Source organism: Rosa chinensis, chromosome 7, assembly GCF_002994745.2.
Source record: "Rosa chinensis cultivar Old Blush chromosome 7, RchiOBHm-V2, whole genome shotgun sequence".
NCBI lineage: Eukaryota > Viridiplantae > Streptophyta > Magnoliopsida > Rosales > Rosaceae > Rosa > Rosa chinensis.
The window spans coordinates 19365659-19390844 of record NC_037094.1 but is presented as its reverse complement, the minus strand read 5'-3'; the positions used below and the strand labels follow the sequence as shown (position 1 = coordinate 19390844).

Sequence of the window (25186 nt, the reverse complement as noted above, 5' to 3'; positions counted from 1 at the left end):
TATCTTGGGCTTTTGTTTTGTGATGGTTTGTGCAGTAAGTCAATAATCAGGTAAAGTTATCATTTTCAACTATCCCCACAACCAGGAATATATGGCCATTCCCACCTTATCTGTAATCTCATTAGTCATTTCAGACCAGAAAATGAGAAAATCTTGCAACCAGGCTAACCTGCTGAATACAAACAGTCTGTGTTTTCAGTTTGCTTAGCAATGGGGTCATCACTGTGGGTTACTAGCAATCATGACAAAGGGGAAAACCTTCCAGCAATTTCCACACTCTTGTTCATGGTGTTTACTCTGCTCTGGTTCTTCTGGATTTGGAAGAAACCGAATAGGAACCCTACACCTCCATTGCCACCAGGCCCTCGTGGTTTGCCGCTACTCGGATATCTTCCATTTCTTGGTACAAACCTCCACCTAGAATTCGCAGACATGGCAAGGGTTTATGGCCCAATTTACAAACTCCAACTTGGTACCAAGTTGTGGATTGTGGTCAGCTCACCTGAGCTTGTGAAACAAGTGGTTCGTGACCATGACACAACATTTTCAAACCGTGATCCTACAGTTGCTGCTCTAATTGCCTCATATGGAGCAACCGACATAGCCTTTGGATCCTATGGTTCAGATTGGAGGAAGCTGCGCAAGGTGTTTGTGGGTCTGGTGCTAAGCAAAACCAACCTTGATAATTGCTATGCTCTGAGAAAAGAGGAAATGCACAAGTCGATCAGTCAGATATATCATGACAAAATTGGAACCCCAACTGATTTGGGTGGGTTTGCATTTTCCACAGCAATCAACACAATCTTGCGTATGCTATGGGGTGCCACTCCACAAGGTGAGAAGGGGAGTGACTATGGGAAACAGTATAGAAAAGTGATGGCAGAAATGGTTTATCTACTTGGGAAACCAAACATTTCGGACTATTTTCCTGCGCTTGCAAGGTTTGACATACAAGGAATTGAGAGGCAAGCAAAGAAGGTTCAATCCGAGATTGACAAGATTCTAACTTGTGCCATAGAAGAACGGATGAAGAAGCTGGCCTCGGGTGAAAATGGGGGAGTACAACAAAAACATGAAAGGAAGGACTTTCTGCAGTTGCTCTTGGAGAGCAATAATTCTCATGAAGACGGTTCAACATCCGTTAGGGTGCAACAATTGAAGGGCATGCTCGCGGTATGGTATTTTAACTTTTGGCTAAATCTATGTATGCGAGAGTGGTAATTAATATGTGTCGTATTAAGTTTCATATTCTAATTCTTTTTGAGTGAATTACAATAACAGGATATTGTGGTGGGCGGAACTGACACTAATGCAACAACAGTGGAATGGGTTCTTACTGAGCTGATGCAGCACCCAGAAGAAATGATAAGAGTTCAAGAAGAACTGACACAAATTGTGGGGTTGAACAACTTGGTTGAAGAGTTTCATTTGCCGAAATTACGTCACTTAGATGCTGTGATCAAGGAGACATTTCGCTTGCACCCTGCATTGCCCCTTCTAGTGCCCCGGCGTTCAAGCCAACCTACCACCATTGGTCGCTATTACATACCAAAAGGTTCCACTGTGTTTCTCAATGCTTGGGCCATACACAGAGATCCAAGTGTTTGGGACGATCCCTTGGAATTTAGACCCCAGAGGTTCCTAAATCCAAGCAATAGCTTTGATTACCAAGGAAATAAATTTCAGTTTCTTCCATTTGGTTCTGGGAGGAGAGTATGTGCCGGGATTAACTTAGCAGAGAGGATGCTGATCTATGCGTTGGCTTCATTCTTGCATTCGTTCGAGTGGAAATTGCCTAATGACGAAAAGCTTGACCTTTCAGACAAATTTGGGATTGTGACAAAGAAAAGCACTCCACTTATTGCTGTACCAACACCAAGGTTATCCAATTTGGAGCTCTATGCTTAAAAACATTTGCCTTGGTGCCAATGTTAAACATGCAGCAAGCACTTATATTAGCTATAGGTTTTTCTGGTCCAACTGTTCCCTAATCCTTAATTGTTGTATGCTTCGATATATATTGTAAGAATAAACGCAGAAAGTTCGAAAACAAACATTTTGTGGTTTCTCTGGTTTCATGAGTGATATTTGTTGTGATTTTTTATAAAACCTTATTCAGACAATACACCAAGTCAGATGATAAGCTACTTGATTACAGGTTCTGTCCCTAATGTAGAACATAAGAAAAAAGTGTGATGTTGATCTAATAATACCTTCAGAAACCTTGGTTCTCTAGTCAGGAGCAACTGGTTGCTTTTGCAGAACCTCATTTGTTCATGACCAATCTACTCTGCCCAAAAATAGCCCGAGCAGCCTTGGTCGAGTCTCTCCTTGCTTTAAGTAGCCAAACATGTACTCAAAGACTCTGCAACAAGTAACAAGATTGATCAGCTGACTAGAGGGGACTCCGTAGTTGCTTCAGAATACAGTTTGGTACCGTAGTTGGCTAGCTATGTCCACACTCTGCCGACCGACTTATCTGGTGGGGTGGCAAAAAACTTGTCCATGTGTATAAGCATGTTTAGTTTGTAGTTTGTAGTATTGAAACTTCTGCTATCCACCTTGGGTGGTCATCCAACTGGGTCTCTTTGCCGTTGATCTATGGCTGAGTAGATCTGGAGCAAATTTGGCCGTCCATTTTCTGTTAGTGTGGGTTTGTAGTTAACGTAGTGTGAGTTTGTGAAACAAGATGGAGGGGCAGGTATCCATCGATGGCAAACTCGTCTCCTCCAATTGATCACCATGAAAATCTAGTTCAAAGACTTCAACAAGAGTTTCGCAATTCGCACAGATCAAATCTCACATCTCTCCTCCGCCTAAACCATCACCAACCCCGCCGAGATCCTACCCGATTCTGGCAACAAATCCATATCCCTCGCAATCAGTCGTCTCCCCGTCGCCGGAATCAAGAAGTACCCGTGCAAGGACTCGGCCAAAAAGTCGAGGGTGAAGCCAGATCGTGTTTGATTTAGAATATATGAACTTCAGAGTTAAATTTCGAGCGGATTTTGATGGGTGAACAGTTGGACAACTGTTATGGAGGAGTTCGAAGTAGCTGATAATAAAAATACTCCGAAGCACATAGAGACAAACTAGTCCCGATGGCCTTGATTTGTATGTTGAACCCAGAACAGGGTTTCCTTGATAATAAATAGACCCAGCCCAATTAAACTAAACAAAAGACAAGAAATGGCATTTAACAACGGTGCAGTGGCTGAGCCGCTGAAGGCACATTTTTTTTTGAATGAAAAGGCACATAGTATTAGGGAAGGGCCGGCAGATCAGGTTCGAGACACCCCATTTTCTTTTGCTTTGTCCTCTTTTCCTTTTCACAAAATATAATAAGTTGAATTTGTTACTAAAAATTTGTTAGATATTGTTTTCATTTCGACTACATTAGTTTTTTTGACGCATTTCGACGACATTAGTAAATAAAAATAAAATGGAAAGAAAATTTTTTAAATAAATAAATAAATTTTCTAGTTAAGGTTGATTTGATTAAATTTTATGTATAATTTAACATTTCAAGTGTTTAGAAAAACTAACCGTCAAAGTTAAATCTCTCCAGTTGTTGTACATGGGTAATAGAGGTATACCATATGAGAATTGGTGATGAAAAGTGCTCTTATAGAATTCATGATGGATTGGCAAATTGTGTTTTTAGTGTTTAGGGTTAATGAGATATTGTGGTTTACCGCGTAAATTGTTGTTGAAACAAAGTCGAAAATAGATAATATTTTAAAAATGAACATAAAATAATTCAACCATTGCATCGAATGGTTGGTTTTTCCAAAGTCTTATGTCTTGATGGAGTTACCCTTAGAGAAATATAATTAATAAATATAGTGTTATTAAGGTGTCATCGGTTGACCTTATGGATCAAAGTCAAAAGATGATGAAATTGATTGATTTTTTACAATAAACATATAATATTTTAATCATTTCAACTAACGGTTGATTTGAAAAAATTCAATTTACTCTTCCTTGTTATTTTTGAAAAGTCTGCGTCAATGTATGAGCAACGTAAAAGTTATACAACACTAGTACACACATAAATATTTCTAGTGATCCACAAACCCATAATTAAAATCGATAGATTTGATATTACCAATGAATTTAAAGTGTATTAATAGGTACCGTGTAAAAAAATTAATCATGTTGACCTTCATTTTCTTATAAATCAAAGGGGTTAATCCAATATAGGCTTAGGCTTCTCTAAGGAGAGCTGAATTATGGAGAGATAAACGTTCCAAATTTTTTACATAAGCTGATACACCTCGTCCCCACGAGAGTGTAAGCGCTAACGGATCAAGAAAATAAGTTGTGAGGGAGTGGTTACGATCATTTTAGTTTATGGGTAATAGGGTTTAGGGTTGACCACACGGATCGATGCCGAAACAATGACGGAGACAGTAATTTTTTTTACCATAGCCATATATTGGCACCTTGATCACATCTGATGGTCGAATTTCTGAATTTTATTTCCTCCACCTTGTTCGTTTTGGAAGATATACTTTTCCCTGCAACCAATAAACATGCTAGACAATATTAGTAGGCAAATAAAGATTTTTTAGGATCCAAATAATCAAAATTGAAAATTGATAGATTTGATATCTATGTATGCAATGTACATTAATAGGTACCATGTGTAAAAATTAGCCTGATCAACCTTCATTTTCATATTAATCAAATGAGTCAACCTATTATACACTTATGCTTTCTTAAGGGAAGCCGAATCACGGGGAGATAAACGTCTCAAAATTTTTACATAGGTTGATACACCTAATCACCATGAGTCTCTAGAAATTCTTGAAAAAAATTTCCAAAACACGAGCTATTTATTACGATTTTCGGAAGTTTTAGAATCATAAAAATTACTGGGTCGTCCATCTCTCCTCTACTTCATCACAATCATTTAAATTCAGTTAGATGGAGGATAAGTATCTAATCAGAACAAACATAGAGCATTGGGTCTCATTACGTTTCTAGGAACCCTAAAGAACCCGACCCGACCTGAAATTTCTCCCTCTGACAGCTTCCTGGCGTTGGCTCTCCGGAAATTGGCTCGCATGGATAGTACGAAGAAAACCTCAACACCAGTTGTCCAACTGTCTACTAGAGGAGGAAATTTAGAGTTCGAAAGCTTCGAGTTTGTCCGGCGATTCTTCTACAAATTACGACGATTCTCCTCCAATCCGATTCATTATATTCTCTGCCTTTTCTTTTTCCATCTAGCATTTATAGAGTCCATGTTTCTGCCATCTATGAGACAAGTAATAAACATATTTCAGTTGTCCATAGCTACTGTGAATCTCTCTCTCTCTCTCTCTCTCCCCCAAATCTTTGAAGATCCCAAAATCCCAGTTACAACCAAAATTCTCTAAAGAAAGATTTGAAATATTCTTGACATATTGAGGAAACCTCACCTATCAATTAAAACTTCTAAAACCTTAATAAACCCAAATCCAAACCAATATCATAGATGTCCATATTAATCTCGATCAATAGAGAAATTTGATTGGCATAAATAGTCTCTATGCAGAAAGAGTATGCAGACAAAGGAAAGAGACCAAATAAAAAATACTTGGGAGGGTGATGGTTTTGAGGTGTTTCAAAAGGTGAGGAGACAGCAAAGATTAAAGAAGAAGAGAAGAAGAGGAAAAGGACATGTAAATCATGGTTTAATCATCCAATTTTAGGGGTCATCATGGGCCGGCCCTGACCTACCCTAAATTTTAGGGCTTAGGGTCGGGCCGGGCTGGGCCGAGTCAAAGTTAACAAAATTTAGGGTCGGGCCGAGGCTTAAATATGCTAACCCTTACCCGCTCGAAAGGCCCGAGCCACTAGGGCCGAAAGGGTCGGGTCTGGCCGGCCTTCCGAATAGGGCCGAAATGGGCCTTAATTTGTTAAACAAAAAGAAATATATTATTTTTATTTTTATCTCAAAATGTGGCTCAATGGTTATATAGGTAATAGAAAACTCATTGTTTTTTGTTGATCATATTTAATATAAATATATATATTGACATTAACTTATAAGTTATAACATTTATAAATATTAGTTAAGATGGTTATATTCAATTAACTACCACTCTAAATCTCCCAAAATTAATTGTTGTTTAACAAAGGAAAATTAAAGAAAATAAAGCTTAGGAAATCAATTACAAAAAAAAGATAAGTTGTATGTTATAGACTAAAGAGAAACATATTTAAAAAATAGAAAAAATATAAAATTATTATAGCATAATTGGGCGGGCTTAAAGGGCCGGGCCGAGCTTGGCCCTAATGGGCTCAAACGGGCCGGGCTTCATTTGCATGACCCTTACCCTACCCTATTTGAGAAAGGGTAGGGCTGGCCCGCCCTAATGCAAGGGCCGGGTAAGGCTTCGGCCCTACGGGCCGGGCGGGCTTAGGGCCAAAAGGCTAAATGATGAGGCCTATCCAATTTGATGAAGTTAGGCAGCACATGCAGTGCATGTGATTGCAATAATTATAATTTTAATGACCTTAACATTAACAGAGCGTGTAAGACACAGACTGTTAAACTCCGGTTCGATTTCCAACCCGGGTGGTCAGCAGACGCTCTCTTGTAGTATATATGTAGAATTGTAGATACTTATTCATTCAAACATTTGATCGAACACTTGGGAGTGCGGCCATCCTAACGAGCTGCCAGGGCCGGTCCTGAAGTTGTGGAGGCCTGGAGCAAAAATCTAAATGAGGCCTCACTAATTCCAACATAAAAAAATATATTATAAAAACTTGGTCAAATTAATATAACAAGGCAAATAAAAATAATATATAGGGAAAATTTTGCAAACAGTACATGAACTAAATGCCACTAATAATTTCTATACATAAAGTTCTAAACCAAGCATTTCGGTACACGAAATCTAAAGCCTGACCCACTATCTAGACACGAAGTCACTAATGTCGTTTCATCCTCTGCCACCTGGCATAAATTGAGGGGTAAATTGGTCTCTCTCTCTCTCTCTCTCACTCTTGCCACCCATCTCTCTGTCTCTCTCGTACTCTTGCCACCTATATATATATATATATATATATATATATATATCTCTCTCTCTCTCTCTATCTCTCTCTATCTCTCTCTCTCTCACTCACACACACACACACACACACCTGCTTGCTTAATGCAGCACCACCACCCTTTCATCATCAGTTTCTGCCACATGGATGGACCTCTGCAACCACCTCCTCTCCCGCCACTATAGCACCACCATCGTCATTCCGTCCACTCCGTCGTCCACCATCCCCTCATCTTTTTCCTAAAATCTACTCACCCAAATCCTCCAACTCACCACCTCTTCCGGTCATCCCCGATCCGCTCCGCCACCAAGCCGCCCAAGACCTCGACTGCCACCTCGCCAACTGCCTAGCCATTGATCCCTGGCCTCTCTGCGCCATAATCGACTTCCAGATCAGCTGAACCAAGGATCAAAACCTCTAAACAGCTCCACAAGATTTTCTTCTCTATTCCTCAACTCAAATCCACCTCACTGTAAAGTAACTGTACCCATAAACCCCACAGTCCCAGAAGATCGAAGAGTCCCAGAAGAAAACCAATACTGAAAAATGTAAACTAAGACCCATAAACTAAATCACTTGAAAAAGGTGAAAACTTCAAGACCCAGAAGATCCATACGACTCCACCTTGGAATCTGGGGCTATTCCAACCACTTTGTGTTCCATTCAATTATACATCAAGGTTTAAAGTATCAATCTTGACCCAAAATATAGATGCATCCATCATAATTAACAATACCCAATATTGTTTTCCTATTCTCAGAACCATTGCAAACATTGAAAACCAATACATAACCACACCCAAATCACCAAAACATGAAGAACAAAAATAAACCCAGACCTTCAATACTGGAGCAAAATATTCCGAGACCGAATGAAACTGAATAATTGTTGATAGGGGTGAGGTCGTAGACATTCAAGACCACTGGAGTCTCAGAGATCTTGTTGTTCCGGTCAATCCCACCGGCCGAACTCGGCACTGTTGTCCTCCACAAATCTATTCGAAATTTTAATCGGAGGTGGTTGAGTGACTTGGGTCTGTGGAGAGGAGAGATCCAAAGGGTACTAAATTACCCTTGAACAAATGACTAATGACATAGAGTTAACGGCGTCATTAACGTCGTGTACGAATAGTGGGTCGGGTTTCATATTTCATGTACCAAAATGCTCGGTTTGGAACTTTATGTATAAAAATTATTAGTGGCCTTTATTTGGTGTATTCCCTAATATATAAGAATGAAAAACATAATAGATAGGAAAATTAGCCGAAAAAGAAATGAAAAGACATGAGAATGTAAAAAGGAAAAGCAAAAAAATGAAAAAAAAAACATAAATAAAAGAGAGATTACTATAGATCAAACACAGGTCATGGGTGGAAAATGGACAGTGACTTGGCCAACTGGACTACTTCGAGTTTCATTAAATTGTTTGACATTTTTTGTTAATATATGTTATATACACATATTCTGAGATCTGAGGCCTCCCGAGATTGGAGGCCTAGTGCGGCCGCACCACTTGCAATACCTCAAGGCCGCCCTTTGCGGGCTGCTAATAGTGACAAGATGAAAATATTATGGCAACTCTCACGAAGACTGGCATGGAGAAACTTTTAGGGTCGCAAGAAGTTAAGGATGGGCTTGTCTGTGGAAAAGTTATTGAGTCTTCCCTTAGGCCTGCACCTACAGTTGGGCTGGACCAATTAATTAAAGAAGGTGTTTTGACACCCTCAAGGCCTCAATTATTATTACTTGAGTTTTGAAGCCTACATTCTATGAAGTGTTGTTACGTTTAGTTAAAAAGGATCCCGGATACCACAATTGAGTGGGATTCTCACTCATTTTAATTTTGTGTAAGAGGACTAGTCATAGTCTCGTAGGCTTATTGATGAATGAGTGAACTTCAATGTAACAGTGGTGATGAGAGAAAATTGCACACAGTGAGCGAAAATGTGACCCAACATAATTTCACTCGTATTCATTTAATGAATAGAGTTTTTATTATTTTGGGTTCTACCCATTCAAGACAGAATGTGTCTCTTAATTATGATCCCTTGTTACAGGGAAACACCCTTTGATTCCATTTATGAATAAATCAATTGTGGATGTGTGTTTGTTTATTTTTGCGGCTACACTCGGATATTTGAATGGGTTGCCTACGTATCCTTGGAGAGGGATCAAGCCACTCGTAGTTCAAGAGTTCCAATGAGTGGATGACTCATTGGAGAGATTTGATTTTGTAATTAGAGTAGTGTTTGGGATGAATTTGGTTTAAGTGGACCAGGGATTCGATTTTGTGTTTAGGACGCGGTTGTATCTAGATTATTTTGTTTCTAGATTGCCTACATACTCTTTGCAGGATCAAACCACATGTAGTTCCGGCTTTTGAGATTTAAATGGGTAAATGACCCATTTATTTTGAACTTGTGTTTGGGGAAGGGTTTAAAGCCCTTGAATTTGGTTTGGATTTTATTTGTGTGATTTGGAATGAATTTGATTTTTGTGGTGTTGGGAGAATTTGACTGTAGTAAGTGATTCATTTGGGACTGGTGGAGTCAGGGATTCTGTTTGGAGTTGTGGTTGCATCTAGTGGGTCGCTAGACTGCCTACATACCCTGTGAAGGGATCAAACCATTGTAGTTCATTTATTGTGGAATTTTCGGTTTTGTACCATTTTTTTTATTCAACGGATATATATATTTTTTTTAACCATCGAAAGAACACTTTTTTTTGTGGGCACTCGATTTAAAAGGAATGTCCACTGATTTGATTCGGGCACCCAAATGCCGAGCTTTTAACAGGCCTTGAGACTTGAAACTAGTCTTGGGCTGCTCTGAAGCTTGTTGAGAGTGATATTGATTTGAAATAGGCTCTATAGTGCTCTGAGACAACCCCAAAGCTTGCAGTGCATAGATTGACTTGGACACTCATTAATTTCACATATGCACCAAACTTGAGCCGAATTTTCATCTTCAAGAAACAGAAACTCGAAAGACCCTGCAATAGACGTCATCGCCATCCAGATAGACTCGATAAGCTTTGTCTCTTGTCTCTTGGAGATATCTCTAGCGTGATTATCAATCTAGGACAGAGATCGAATCGGGGATGGAAACTAGCCATTTCAGTCCGATCTTGTTGAACTCGTACTATGTAAGCCTCTTTCCTCCAGGACCTCTTTGTTTTGGGATGTAATTTTAATTAATCTGCATGCTTTCATTTGTCAGTCCTGCTTATCGAAGATTCGAAGCCTCAGCTTTGTTAGGATTGCATCTCTTTGGAACCCGGAATTGGTAAGAAATCATCTTTTTGAAACTATTCTGGCCAATTGAAATTGCATGAGTACAACACTGCTTCAATTATGCTTTTTTATTTATGTCATCGATTCAATTGCATACTTTATGTCTCTTTTTCAAAAACCTGGACATTAGCTCTTTGTCATTTTGCTATTTAATCCCCATTTCAGAACAACAGCACCATGCTTTGACAATTATGCTTAATTGCATAATGAGATTTTTGTCTTGATGCGTATTGTATATTGATTAGCTTTCCACTGCCAAAAATTTCTTCACAGAGGACATTATTATCATCACTTTGGCCTTGTCTCTTTATGCATCAAAGCTCAAAGTTCTATTGGATTTTTTTCCAACACCACCGCTTGTCTTTTTCTTGTATTTGTTGCTTCAAAAGCTTGACTACCACGATTAATTATTATATGTCTTAATGTGTAGGTAACAACTCCAACCACAAGTTAATCATCAAGGTAGATTATCAGCCTTGCATTATATTTTGAATATTGCTTTTGTTTTCTTTTGACTGAGAAGAGTCCACGTAGTAGACATTGGTGTTGGACTTGCATGTCGTATGAATTTGGGGAGTGCCTTGTTCCTTGTTCCTTTCTAGCTTTAAATAGAACAAAGTTGCAGCATAGCACCCTCTGGCTTCAGATTGTCATCTTCTCCTTCTTTTCCTTTCAGACTCAGTTCTTTTTTCCATGCTTCAGAATCCACTGTCTGATGGAGCCTTTTGTGAACGCTGCAGGTATAAGTGCAAGCAGGGACTTCGACAGCAAGTGTAGGCAGGAACTTTGACAGAAAAAGCCATTTCCTTGCTGGGATTTGGTGGAGGAAGTGATTCCAGATTTCTTGTGGAGAAGTGAACAAGCTTCTGTATTATCAGCTTAGTCTCAAGTTTCTGATTTCCTTTCCTCCTTGATTGCAGGCTAGCTACTGGTCTGTTCTTTGTGTGGCTTGTTTTGCAAGTGGTGCAAGACCATTTGTTTTGTTGCGTTGGAAAGGAAGGCAGGAGGTAGGAGGCTTCTTGGCGGTGGCCTTGCTAATTTTTGGAACCAGTGAGAGTCTTTGTGGAAGAAAAGAGGCATTGGAGCCTTGTTTTCACACTGTTCGGAGGTTTGCTGACACTTTGGAGTGCCATCACAAGGTTCTGAATACAACCTTGATGGAGATGTATTGGATTCGCTGCTGCAACGTATTCCATCGGATTGGTCATACTCTCGTTGATACATAAACACTACTACACAAAGTGAATCACACGACATGTAACAGACGACATACGATATTTTGGTGTCGTCTGAGTTAGTCAGACGACATATTAGTTATACTTGTCGTTTCTTCTCAAAATCAGCCAACACATTGTAATCAATTGGAGTTTGGTGAAATTGATAACTGTAAGACAATAGTTATTAGGACATGTGTTGTCTGAGAAATCAGAAAAAACAAAAAAGTTTAATTTATATTTATTTTTGTAGCCAAAAGCCCAAAACACAAATCGGTCAAATCCTTATCTGCTAGCTCAAATATTCCTTCCTTGGTCATATTGAAGCCAAAAACTTCCCTCCGTTTCTTGAAAGAAATTAGGTCATTCTCCCTCCTTTTTGCTCTCACCATCTCACCATCTCAGCAGCCTATCGAAACCAGAAACCGATACACTCTCTCGCTCTCGCCTCACTCTCTCTCGCTCTCGCCTCACTCTCTTTCCGCCTCTCACTCTCACTCTCTCTCCTCTCGAAGTCTCTACCTGGTCGAGCTCGAAGTCGCCGAAGCTTAGTCGCTACCCAGGTGGTTTACTCTCTGCGCTGCCTGAGCTCGAAGTCGCCGAAGCTTTGTCGCTACCCAGGTGGTTTACTCTCTCCGCTGCCTGAGCTCGAAGTCGCCGAAGCTTACGGCAGCATCAACTCTGGTCGATTAGTCTACAGGTACTATATCCCTCTTTAATTGGGCCTTTGTTTTATTAGGGTTTGGAAATTTTCAATCTGGGTTTGTTGGGTATGATTGGGTTTGGGTTTTATTTGAGTTTGAGATTTTGAGATGTTGATGTCATTGCTTGTTCTAGTTATAACGTGAATTGGGTGGTGTTTGGGAGGTCCAAGGGTAAAGAAGGATAGCCGACTTGTCTCTCTTCTTCTCCTATGGTCTGTCTTCATCTTCTTGTTATGATTTTGGTTTTGCACTTGGTTGAACTTTTATAGAGAAAATGGAACTGGGTCTTGCTTCACATGTTGTTTTTGATTTAAGGAAGAAGAAATTAGAGAACTTTCTGAGTGGTCTGGCTTATTTTCTTGTAAATTGGATGTTCGTGGAAATATTATATAAGTATCATGAGACTTGTATGCAACTTGTGGACTCAGAAGCTGCATTTGAATTTGTTTAAAGAGTTATATTTTTAAACACGTACACTTAATATAATGGTATAGTACAAATCTGCAATGGATCCAAGGCTCATTTGGAATCCATCTCCTCAAAACCTTTCAATTGAGTTATGCCATCTAGAGATCAGAATGTCAAATGTTTCATTGGTACAACAAAATGATTTGGAATTTGCATCAGGTTTTTTTTTCCCAACATTTGTTAAGTTTTTTTGTTTGGTTACTGTCTTTGTAAATGCTCATAGTGATGTTTGTTTCTAACTGCTTTTACTAGACCAAGACCCCAGAATGTAGGTGAGTCCCTAATCTTGAGACATTTCCTATTCCATTAGCATGAATCATGTGTTCAATGAGATTGGATAAGATTGGTTCTCTAATCTTGGGAAACGATTATCAAAGGTTCACCCTGCAATTGGCATTTCAAATATCTGGTTTTATTGAGTACGAAGGTTGTGAAAGTCTAGAGCAGCTGGGGATTTGGAGGCTGGAGTTCAAGATTTGTTTCATGTCCTCATACTTGCCTCTGATCTTGGTTAAGAGCTGTAGGGGTGGAACCCAATTTGAGTTATGTTGTTTCTGTTGTTCAAACTCACTTGGAAGGGACATCTTCTCTGTTGCCTTATATACAGCTGCAAAGGGTTATTGGGAAGGAATTGAATTAGTCTCATGTGTCTCCTCCCCCATACAGAGGCAGCAAATCTGTGTTGCTCCTCTCCTGAATTTCCATTTTAGTTGAGCATTTTTACATCAATTGCTGCACTGCACCAGCAAGAAAAAAGGTATTGCATTTTTGGTAGTTTAGGTATGTCAAAGTTATCATCAGACATACCTAAAAGTATAGAATCATTATAGAAGGATTGAACCATTGGTATACCTGACCTGACTGCAGTTATAGCTGTTAGGCTTCCGGTAGATATTAGAGATTTTAGAAGGTCTGCTGCTATCCATCATTGGACTTCTAGGAGATTGACAAGATGACACGTCCCTATCAGAAGCTAAGATCTTGTGGCTAATGGTATTGTATCTATAAATTTCTATTTTCCGTTCCTTGTGTACTCCAAGGATGGCACTAGTAAATAGCTGATCCAGCATCTTGTAGAGGACAACGCTAAAATTTTCTTATATTGCTCATGCATGAATTCTTTGTGTACCAAAGACTTCATTTTGACAAGCTGGTTGAGATGTTTCTTAAATTTAAAAAAAAAAAAAGGGGGGTGAAATTTGCACCCCCAAAATTACAAACCACACCCATCTTTCATTTTTTAAATAATATTTCATGTCTCTATCTTAATACTTCCTAAAACACCCTCTTTTGGGTCTTTTCTTCTCTCTTTCTCCCCTCCCCTCTCTCTTCAGACGACCACCAAGGTCCTCTCTCTCTCTCTCTTTTCTGGGCAAGAGGTGAAAGAACCCACTCTCTTTCAAACCCACAAGCTTCACAGCCCCATCAACCCCATCAAAACCCCGAAACAGAGCTTGAATGTCCACAAACAGTGCCGCAAATCTCCACTAGTTCTCAACCGTCTCCACCGTAATCTCGCTGCCGACCCCAATTGCCATTCCGAAATCAAACCTAGATTCGGGCAGATTCGAGGGGCAAATCGGGTCGCAGGCCACCCGCTTCAGAACCCGATCCTGCTGGCCTTCCCCCTTGATTCCAGAATCAAAATGCGCGTGGGACAGAGTCATCCTGCAATCGGATACCACAATCGGGTCGCGGCGGACCGAGTAAGCAAAATCTGACCCGACTTTCGATACCAGATTGTAGCTCACGGAAACGCCGTCGAACACGTTGGAGATGAAAGAAGCAGCCCCGTCGAGCATCTCGGCCGAAATGATGCAGTAGCGGATGAGAATGTCGTGGCAGTAGTTTCTGGCAATCAGGCACCGGGGAGGGGAGGAAATGGGCTGGGTTCGGTTTCTCCCCATAAGGGGTGGATTGGGATTCGTGATCCATCAGTGCGTGTTAAGATCATGGGTGGGAGACAATAAAAAGGGCGCTAGGGTTAGAGAGGCGTCATGAAAGAGAGAACTATATAGAGAGGAAGAGAGAATAGAAGAAGACAAAGTTGGGGATTTCCACAGAGAGAGAGAGAGAGAGAGAGAAATCGCTGGCCAGAAGAGAGAGAGAGAGATCGCTGGCCCGGGCTAGGGGAGCACCGCCGAGGGCTAAGCGACGGTGACGGCGCCGTAGAAAAGGTACCCAACTTGGATAATTTTGGTTGTAGAGAACAATGTGTGAGAGATAGAGAGGACCTTGGTGAAGATCGGGGAGAAGAGAGAGAGAGAGGACCTTGGTGGTGGTCTGAAGAGAGAGGGGAGGGGAGAAAGAGAGAAGAAAAGACCCAACAGGGGTGTTTTAGGAAGTATAAAGATAGAGATAGGAAATATTATTTAAAAAATGAAAGATGGGTGTGGTTTGTAATTTTGGGGGTGCAAATTTCACCCCCCAAAAAAAAAGTTGTTTCTTTAGTTAGCAGATAAAGATGGTGGCAAATTGATAGTAAACATATTCTTGTTCTTCAAAAAGCTTCAGTTCCACATGCTAGAGAGATGTATAAATCGTCATTTCATTATGAACTAGAGTTTTTAGCCCTATGAATTGCTCACATGGATAATAAAGCTACAGTTTACTTGAACTGACATTTTTGGATGGATAATTTTCGGTTATCCTAATACTGCAGTTTTCTGATCAACAAATTCCTGATCTTTTATCATCAGAAGCTATTGGTAGTGCGTAATAGATCAAAAATTTATATCACTTGGCTACACTTTTAGCTTCTGAGCAGTTCTTTTAAGGGTTTTGGTGTTGTCAACTAGGTGGTGATCACTTGTGAAAACTTAGGATTGTACTTAGAGAAATGTTTAAGAGTCATTGAATGCGATTTTAGACTATGGTGTATATGATTAGCCTCATCTTTGGGATAACAGTAAACATAAAAATGGAAAGGTCAACTAAGGTCAAGTGGGATGCAATTAAGTCAAGAGTCCATCTTTGCATGACTTCATATAAGTGGAACCAAGCTTGATTACTGAAACTGTGTTCAGCTACCTTGTTTTCTAATATGCGATTCCATTTCAATTTCTGTTGTTTTAACTAGGATCAAAAGCTTCTGGTTGTTGCTCTTAAGTTGTCATCGGCTTTGCTTCTTTTCAACTCATATTTGTAATTATGTATTGCCAACTCGATTTAGTTCAGGATGAAGCTGGTTAGTTATGTTTCATTATTCAGATTGTGTGTGTGCATTGACTTAGGGAGAGGAGGTTAGAAACTTAGAATTGGATCTGGGTTGTGTTGGGTATTAACCTGCTGTATAGGTTTGAAATGGGAAACTGCCACTTGTAGACCTTGTAGTGTGAAGAGAGTATCATGCTTGGTTTGTCTTATCGTCTAATAGCTCGGGCTTCCCTTTGTATTTTTTGCTATGCTTGTCCTTCATCTTGTCAAGACTATTTGCCACACGTTTTGTTGAGTTGTGAGCATGCTCTGAAATAATAACTTGTATACCGAAGGACCTCTCCTTGTTATCTAACTTAAAAAAATGCAACTAATATAAACATGATACTTTATCAAAATAGAGATATATAGTGAATTCAATGGTTGCTTAATACTTTGCAGTAAGTGAATTGTGTGATTACTAGCATTAATTTGTTGCGCTGGAGCAAAGATGTGGTTATGATATTGATCTTGAAATTTGTTACCATGTTAGGTAGATTTGCCTAAAGTTCAAAGGGTTGAAGAAGGTCAGCTGGTGTTGGTTAGACTAAATTAAGCTTGCTATCCTTAAGGTATATCACTTATTTTCTTCTTTGGACATGAATGTATAAAAGGCCTCATGACTGTGGTTTGCTGCTTGTGGTTGTCAGTTATGTAATGTATATATATGCTTTATAATATGGCTTAATTATCCTTAGTCTATAAATATAGTAATGGCCGGTTTGGAAATTAAAAGAGAATATGTAGCAGTCTTCTAATATGCGACGTTTTATGTTTTGGTGGAATACGGAAACATTTGAATTGAATTGGCTTCTTCTGTTTTTTGGTTTTCTTCATCTTTTAAAGTAGCTGCATTATGTTGATACATATATAAGATAATGCTTTTTGAAGTTGGCAGATGTGAAGTTTTTTTTTCTTTTTAATATGGATAAGTACTCGTGTATATATTGTGTTGATACATTAGAGAATGCTTTTTTAAGTTGTCTAAACTTAAGTTTGTTTTCTTTTTAAGATGGATAAGTCTTGGATGCATGCTGATAGGAGATCACATACATATAAGCTAGGTGTTCAGGAATTCCTTAAGTTTGCTGTAGAGAATGCAAGCGATATAGATCATATCTGCTGTCCCTGCGCTAAATGTGGGGGTACAGATGGGTTCTTATCAGCTAGGATGATAAAAGATCATCTATATTGGAATGGTATAGATGAGAGTTACAAAGATTGGGTATGGCACGGACAACCTTCTAGGGCAATGATGAATGCCATTGAAGGGATATCTGAAGCTACTGTTGATATGGTAGAAGATGGAGATGGGGCAGATAATATAGGGCTGGAAGATCAGGGAGAAAATAGGGCTGGTGAGGATGAGCAGTTTATCGATAATGGTGAGGAAGAGCAGTTTGTTGATAATGGTGAGGATGAGCAGTTTTCAGTAGAATCGAATGACTTCATGAAGCTAGTTGAGGATGGAGATAAAGCTTTGTACCCTGGTTGTACGAAGCACACAAAATTAAATGCACTTATACAGACCTATAACCTTAAAGCAAAACATGGCATGTCTAATGTGTGCTATTCTGACATGTTGATCATGATCGCCATGTTTCTTCCTGAAGGTAATGAGATACCAAGTTCACATTATGAGGCCAAAAAGACTTTGGTTTCATTAGGAATGGACTACAAAAAGATACATGCATGTCCTAATGACTGCATTTTGTATAGAGGACAGCATGCTGATGCAACTAGTTGTCCTACATGTGGGGAGTCAAGGCGGAAATTAGGGAAAGATAGTACTGTGAAGCAAGGGGTACCTGGGAAGGTATTGTGGTACTTTCCCCCAATCCCAAGGTTCAAGCGCATGTTTCAGTCCACAAAAACTTCCAAAAGCCTAACTTGGCATGAGTATGAGAGGAGGAAGGATGAGTTTATGCGTCATCCGGCAGATTCCCCCACTTGGAAGTTAGTGGACCAAAAATGGCCAGACTTTGGCAATGACCCTAGGAACCTCAGACTCGCACTTTCATCCGATGGTTTCAATCCCCACAGCTCGATGATGGTTTCAATCCCCACAGCTCTTTGAGCAGTAGATATTCTTGCTGGCCAGTTATACTAGTTACGTATAACCTCCCACCATGGCTGTGCATGAAAAGGAAGTTCATGATGCTAACTATGCTGATTTCAGGACCTAAACAACCCGAAAATGACATTGATGTGTACTTGCAGCCCTTAGTTGATGATTTAAAAGCTTTGTGGGATGGGATAGATGGAGTCTATGATGCATTTAGAGGAGAATACTTCAAACTGAAAGCTGTTCTCTTTTGGACAATTAATGACTTTCTCGCTTATGGGAACTTGTCGGGCAGTGTCACTAAGGGATACAATGGCTGTCCTATATGTTGTGAGAACACAAAACCTCATCGGTTGTCTCATGGACAAAAGATGAGCCATATTGTTCACCAGAGATGGTTACCGCGCCATCATCCTTATAGAAGGCAGACTAAGGAGTTCAATAACCTACCAGAATATGAAACTGTCCCTGAACCTTTAAGTGGAGAAGAGGTCTTGCAAAGGGTTGAGGGGATGAACCTGCCATTTGGTAAAAAGAACCCTTCTCCAACATATAAGGGTCTAGAAGATGAAAGCAGACCTTGTTGGAAGAAGAAGTCCATATTCTTTGATCTTGAGTATTGGAAATTTCTTCCGGTTTGACATAATCTCGATGTCATGCACATTGAGAAGAATGTATGCGATAGCATTATCGGTACATTATTCAACATTCCTGGAAAAACAAAGGATGGAGTCGCTGCTAGGTTGGATATGGTAGATATGGGCATAAGGACTGGTTTGGCACCAGAACCTGGGAAAAAAAAAAAGACAAGCTGCCTTTGGCAACTTGGAATCTGCTGGTAGAAGAGAAAAGAGTAATGTGCATGTCTTTTTTCAGCATGAAGGGTCCTTACGGAATTTCCTCAAATATAAGGAATCTTGTTTCCTTGGATAACCTAAGGCTGGTGGGGCTCAAATCACATGATTGTCATATGGTCATGCAACAGCTACTTCCTATTGCTATACGTTCAAGTTTAGAGAAGCCAGTCCGGTATGCAATCATTCGGTTTTGTTTGTTCTTTAAGGCTATATGCAGTAAAGTGATAGATGTTAGAGAGCTAAAAAAAATGCAAGAAGACCTCGTTCTGACAGTTTGTGAGCTTGAAAAGTATTTTCCACCTTCGTTTTTCGACATCATGATTCATCTCACAGTTCATCTTGTCAGAGAAGTTGAGCTTTGTGGACCAGTATTCTTTAGGTGGATGTACCCTTTTGAACGGTACATGAAAACCCTCAAAGGCTATGTTAGAAATCGAAACCATCCAGAGGGTTGCATTGCTGAGTCCTATATTGCTGAAGAAGCCGTGGAATTTTGCTCAGAACGTGCACTTTCTGAAGATACAGTTGGCATCCCATCAGTAGGCATATTTGATGTAACTTGCAGCAAACCCTTATCTGGTGCTACTATTGTATCTGTCTATGCAAGAGAGTTGGAGCTAGCACATCTATGTGTGTTACAGAATACAGAGGAAGCAAGACCATACTTCGAGTAAGTATAAATTACACTTTCAATCTATTGTTTACATTTGTACAGCTTTTCGCAGTTAAAAATGTTAGTTTTGATCACATTTATAATTTTGCAGAGAACATATGGAGATTTTGAAGCATACCTATCCAAGGTTCAAAAAAAATGAAAATTGGCTGACCAATAATCAAAATTTAACTTTTGTTAGCTGGATAAAGGAGAGGGTACGTGTCGTTAACAAAAGTATCAATTTTAATACCAAGGAACGTGATGATGTTAATATGTTTTGGTGGCTGTGCATTAATATGTTTATATGTTTTCATAGGTTCTTGAAGAATTGGGCAATCCTAATAATGGAATCTCTGAAACTTTGAGGTGGATTGCAGATGGACCGAATCCGGATGTACCTAAATTTTGTAGTTACATGGTCAATGGGGTTCATTTCAATACCAAAGAACGTGATGATGTTAGGAAACTGCAAAATAGTGGTGTTTTCCTAAATGCCCGTGCTTTACAAGTATCTAGTGCGAAGGACAAAAACCCCAAACTGGATGATATGCAATTTTATGGGGTGATTACATCAATTTGGGAGATGGACTATCAACAGTTTAGAATCCCTGTGTTTAAGTGTGATTGGGTTGAAAATGCCAAGGGCATTATAGTAGATGAGTTTGGGTTTACGTTGGTAAACTTGAATAGGATAGGTCATGTGGCCGATCCATTTGTTTTAGGTAAGGATGTGAAACAAGTATGGTATGCATCTGACCCTGTTGATGATGATTGGTCAGTAGTTATTCAATGTTCTGATAGAGATTATGCCCACGATGGGGATGAAGAAGAAGAGCTTGACAATCTGGAACTTGAGCAACAGCCCTTTGTAGCAAGAATGCCAGCAATTGAGTCGTATGACAATGCAGTTGGTGATGATGAGAATTGCTACTTGCAAGAAGGGAATGAAGGGATATGGGTTGATAAATGATTACTCTCGAAGTTATCTGTTTAAGTTAGGGATTTAACAAATCTCCCCTAAACCCATTTATAGTATAGGCAGTTAATGTTGAGGCACTTTTAGCATGTGTAATGATCATTTTTTGATGATGTCTGATAATGCAAAATGGTTGAATTCTCATTTACTTATCTGACGTTATAAATATTATGAACTTGATTGTATTTGCTTTTGTGTTTATTTTTGTATCGCAACACTTAATTATTATAAATGAAAAGCTGACTGTATTTGGTTTTGTGTTTCAGATTATGGCACCTTCAACGCGAAGACCTTCATCTCAAGCACTAGCAATGGCTCAGAGAATGAGAGAAATTCAGTTGGGGACAAGGTGTACTACCAAGAGATCAAAGGGAACCAGTAAGGCTTCAGTACACGGTGCATCAAAGGCCTTATCATTGAAGCGACGACGTCATTCGAAGGGTTCAAAAGCTGTCAGAAAAGAAGGACTGAAGTTGCTTAAACGAGGGTGTGTAACTATGTGTCGCATTGTGAGGAGAAAAATTATTGGAAAGAAGATGACAGTTAGCTTTAACGATAAAGGAGAACCAATAGGGAAAGCTGGTAAAGAAATGCAGTCATATATTGGGGTGTTAGCTCGCAAGAAGGTTGCAATCTCGAATCCTACATGGAACGATGTTTTAATGGAACATAAAAACAAAATCTGGGAAGGCGTAAAGGTTTGATCCATATTTCCTAATTTTTGATCTTTCGGTATTTCTGATGTGTTGCATATGATTGATGCTTACTTGTTCAGTTACTTATGCGTTGTTGGTTGCTATTTTCATGTATATAGTTGGCGTTTCTATTGCGTCCAGAACACAAAAGAATGGTTTTAATCTCAGCAGGACGGAAATGGAGAGAATTCAAGAGACATTTGACTACCCGCTACATTCTCCCTTATAGGGATAACCCTGAAATGATCGAGTCTCGTCCAGAGGACTATCTTTTCATTAATCAACGGGATTGGGAGATTTTTGTAAAGGATAGGTTGTCTGACACATTCCTGGTAAGTAAGAACTATTTGGCAGTTACTATTTTGTACATATTGATTGAGTGTTTACAAGTTAAGCATGTAATCAGTGGACCTTGTTATGTAGGAACTGCATGAGAAACAGAAAAAAAAAAAAAAAAAAAGGGCCTTAAATAAGTATCCTCATCGGATGTCACGTAAAGGATACGCTGGATTGGAGGAAGAACTGGTTAGTAATCAGTTGCATGTTTCATGGTTTGTACATACTGATTTATTATACAATGGTATAAATATTGACTTGATCAATTTATATAGTCTGGATGTATGAGTGACTCTGAACTTGATCGTGCAACGATGTGGATTAAGGCATGTCAGGACAAGAATGGTGGGTTTAAAGATCCTTTGGTAGAGGAGAAGGCCAAAAAAATTGTAAGTCGTTTCAATTTGGTTTGAGATCAGCCATTTGAATGTAATGTTACACCATTAATACTTTCGTATATATATCTCACCCCCAAACACATGTATTTTCAGGCTGCTTTGAAGAAAAATGAGGTTGAGGGAGAGTTAAGCACTTCGGGTGCAGATGATGTATTAACCTTAGCATTAGGAAATCCTGAAAATACTGGAGTAGTAAGAGGAGTGGGAGGTAGTGTGAGGAAATATACATATTTTAACCTCCCAAAACGTCGAAAGCAAAGTGTTGAACAGACTGTTAGGTTAAGTGTTCAGAAGATAATGGAACAAGAGAGGGAGAAGATATTAGCAGAAGAACGAGCAATTTGGGAGGAGAGATTTAGGAGGTTAGAAGAGAAGCTTGGTGCGAGTGCTTTGCAAACTGAGTCCCCCAAAGTTTCCACCATTGACAAGCAAGTGGGTTCTGGACAAGGAAGTTGTTCAAATTTGCAAGAGAAGGCCGTTGTGGGAACTGAAAAACAGATTTCTGCCACTATTAAGAAGTCTTTGGATTTAGAACATCTTCAGGAGCCATCAAAAGAATCTTTGGAATTAAAACTTCCTCTTCAGGAGCCAGTAAAAGATGTGAATCCCATTAGTGGAGTGAAGTTGAATGCTACTACGAAAGATGTCAAAAATAGTCAGGTGGTTGTTGATCTGGAAATCCAGAAGGGTTCAATTCAGGTAATTGTAAATGTGTTCTACATTAAACCATTGCATCGTTCAGTTAGATGATGTGTTATACTGCCATGTTACATTATTTGATCAACTATCTTATATAGTGTCTCATTATAACACTTAATCATTTTTAGGTAGAAACAATTGGGAAAGAGTGCCGATTGGCTACAGGTTCAATCGATAATGTTGTAGCAATTGCAACAATTACAGAAGTCAATGGTGAAAACAATAGCCAGCTTATCCATGGTGTTCCATTGCTCAAGGGAAACAGGCATGTGTCAATTGTCACTTCTCTAGTGGATGAAGCTAAGCTTCCATTTCTGATCAAAGATGAAATAGTGACTGTTCGAGATGCTATCGGGACTTATGTGGCCTGGCCTGAAAACCTTATAATTTTTCAATGCGAGTCTAAGGTAACAAATAGTACTTATAACTTCATTTAAATGTACCTTAAAGTTAATTCTTGCTTTGATGACTTGTCCCTACTGATTTGTACCATTTTCTGTTACACAAGTAGACGGCAGCAAAAAGTAAAGGATTGAAGAAGAGAAAAATTGCAGATGAAGATGATGATGAAGAGGAAGATATAGACACTGCATCACTGCCACCAACTACTCCTGCATCTCTTATTGCGGTATGCAATTGGGCCAAAGAAAGAATGAGAAATGCGCAAACAATTATCTGCGAGTTCGATGAAAAGATTTTCGGACACCCTTCCAAAACTTTTATTTGCAAACATGATATTAATAACTTTGTTACCATGAAGGAAGCATCGGGCAGCTGCATAGGCATCTATATTCGGTAACCTACTCGCATTATTTGGAATTTACATATACGTGTCATAAAACTTATGGTTTAAAGTTGCGTTCTTTCATTTGTAGCTACCTATATTGTGTGTTGAAAAAAACAAAAATGGTAGATATGGTTGGATTTATGGACAATACAGATGTTGGTGCCATTGGGTGTGGCAATCCAATTGAGCGTTCCTGTGCTATCGCCGATAGGCTAAAACGAGCAAAGCGTGGTCAGATTATTTTAGTGCCATATAACTCTGGGTATGTAATCTTCATACATTGGATACATGCTTTCTGAAATTGATATGGTCCTGAATATATTGTGATTTGATGTCTATTGTCTTGAAATGTGATTTTTTTTTTCTGCTTTGAAGATGTCATTGGATGCTAACTGTACTCAGTCCTGAAGAAGACATTGTCTACTTCATGGATCCATTAAAGAGGAGACTCTGCACAGCAGAGTGGAAGAATATTGTTGATAAGTAAGTGGATGTTTTTAGTAGTAATGGACTTAATTTAAACTGATGTTTTAGCTGCATATTAACACAAATTTTCTGCTAATTTTAAAGTGGCATCAAAATACATAATGCTCAACTCAAGAGGCAGGGCAGAAAGGAAACTACTTGGGAAAACTGTGCGGTATGATTATGAAACCTTTTATGAAACAGTTTTTATAATTTTTGTTCGAGAAGTTGGTTATTCCCGAATGAGTTTTGCCCATTGTTGGTATTTAATATACTTTTTTTAGGGTATTCCTGAGCAAAAGACGGACAAAGACTGTGGATATTATGTAATGAGATATATGAAGGAAATAGTGGAAGATAAGAGCTTAGATTTTTTCACCAAGGTAATTAAAACTAGTTGAGGTTGCTTGGAATATAGTTACTGAAATTTTGGTTGCTGTTGTGTTTCATGTGTTTGGGTGAATATGACTTTTGGTTGGTGTTGGTTGCTTGGATTATGTCAAGGTTGTCCAGAATGCTTGAAATTTTGGTTGCTGTTGTTTTACATGTCTTTTTTCGAACAATGACATGTATATGTAATTTTTTGGTTAATGTCGATTGCTTGGATATGTCAGGAAAGTCCAAAATCCCTTAAATTTTGGTTGTTGTTGTTTTGAATGTGTTTTAGTGAATATGTCATATATATAATAACTGCATTTGCTGTTGGTTGCTTGGATTATGGTTATTGAAATTTTGATGTCAATTACTAAGTGGCATATATGCTCAGATTACAAAACTTTGTCAAGGTTGTCCAGAATACATAATGCTCAATGACGTACAGCTATAGATTCTTTTTGCAAATTTGTCCATTACTAACTACAAACTAATTTATTTCAGTGGGAGAGAAGAGGCAAAGCAACATATACCCAGGAAGATATTGATGTGGTCAGAAATGAGTGGGCAAAGTTTATGGTGAAGACATATATGTAAGCATTGCACTTGGTACTTATGGAGCTATATCTTCTTTTTTAGTTCAGTTGAAACTTTGTTCTATGGATTTGGTTGGACATGAGTTGATGCTTGTACTTTGAATTGATAATGTAAGATTTGCGAGAATGATGTATGAGAATGATGAAGTAAATGACAACTTTGAATTTCATATCTGCCTATTTCCAGATCAATTGTGCAAACTCAAGTCCAACAACATATATATGAATGTAACTGTTGTAGTGCAAACTATCACACAACACAAAAGAAAGGTCCAAATAAAGCTTATTGTCTGAGAAGAATTCAGACAACACCTTTATATACCAACTTGTCATCTTAAGCCATTCAGACAACATAGGCATCTACTA

At 39.0% G+C, this 25186-nt stretch overlaps 3 protein-coding genes and 3 long non-coding RNA genes across 6 annotated transcripts; 4 read left to right on the top strand and 2 right to left on the bottom strand.

Annotated features, from left to right (window-relative positions):
• The first annotated feature begins 98 nt into the window (after positions 1-98).
• LOC112180395 (flavonoid 3'-monooxygenase CYP75B137) lies at positions 99-2066 on the top strand. The gene is made up of 2 exons (XM_024318935.2): positions 99-1173; positions 1282-2066. Exons 1-2 carry the CDS (start codon positions 211-213, stop codon positions 1906-1908), a joined length of 1590 nt encoding a protein of 529 aa, XP_024174703.1. The 5' UTR covers positions 99-210; the 3' UTR covers positions 1909-2066.
• On the bottom strand, positions 1791-3280 carry LOC121050780. The gene is made up of 2 exons (XR_005803844.1): positions 2438-3280; positions 1791-2365 (listed from the first exon to the last, which is right to left on the bottom strand). It is a non-coding gene; the product is annotated as an uncharacterized LOC121050780 (long non-coding RNA).
• Positions 3281-9941: 6661 nt separating this feature from the next.
• LOC112180572 lies at positions 9942-11804 on the top strand. The gene is made up of 4 exons (XR_005804120.1): positions 9942-10190; positions 10265-10330; positions 10769-10800; positions 11079-11804. It is a non-coding gene; the product is annotated as an uncharacterized LOC112180572 (long non-coding RNA).
• A 2407-nt stretch (positions 11805-14211) lies between these two features.
• On the bottom strand, positions 14212-14631 carry LOC112177554 (inositol 3-kinase). The gene has a single exon (XM_024315836.1). It carries the CDS (start codon positions 14629-14631, stop codon positions 14212-14214), a length of 420 nt encoding a protein of 139 aa, XP_024171604.1.
• A 2300-nt stretch (positions 14632-16931) lies between these two features.
• LOC112177552 lies at positions 16932-17996 on the top strand. Its single transcript, XM_024315835.1, has one exon. It carries the CDS (start codon positions 16932-16934, stop codon positions 17994-17996), a length of 1065 nt encoding a protein of 354 aa, XP_024171603.1.
• Positions 17997-24003: 6007 nt separating this feature from the next.
• On the top strand, positions 24004-24994 carry LOC112176198. The gene is made up of 3 exons (XR_002926855.2): positions 24004-24027; positions 24137-24235; positions 24729-24994. It is a non-coding gene; the product is annotated as an uncharacterized LOC112176198 (long non-coding RNA).
• The last annotated feature ends 192 nt before the right edge of the window (positions 24995-25186 follow it).

What these genes read in the sequence shown, in the direction of transcription:
- LOC112180395 (XM_024318935.2), top strand. Translation starts at nt 211, where the DNA reads ATGGGGTCATCACTGTGGGTTACTAGCAATCATGACAAAGGGGAAAAC. An exon ending in AATTGAAGGGCATGCTCGCG is followed by an intron (nt 1,174 to 1,281) that starts GTATGGTATTTT and finishes TTACAATAACAG; the next exon opens with GATATTGTGGTGGGCGGAAC.
- LOC112177552 (XM_024315835.1), top strand. Translation starts at nt 16,932, where the DNA reads ATGGATAAGTCTTGGATGCATGCTGATAGGAGATCACATACATATAAG.
- LOC112177554 (XM_024315836.1), bottom strand. Translation starts at nt 14,631, where the DNA reads ATGGGGAGAAACCGAACCCAGCCCATTTCCTCCCCTCCCCGGTGCCTG.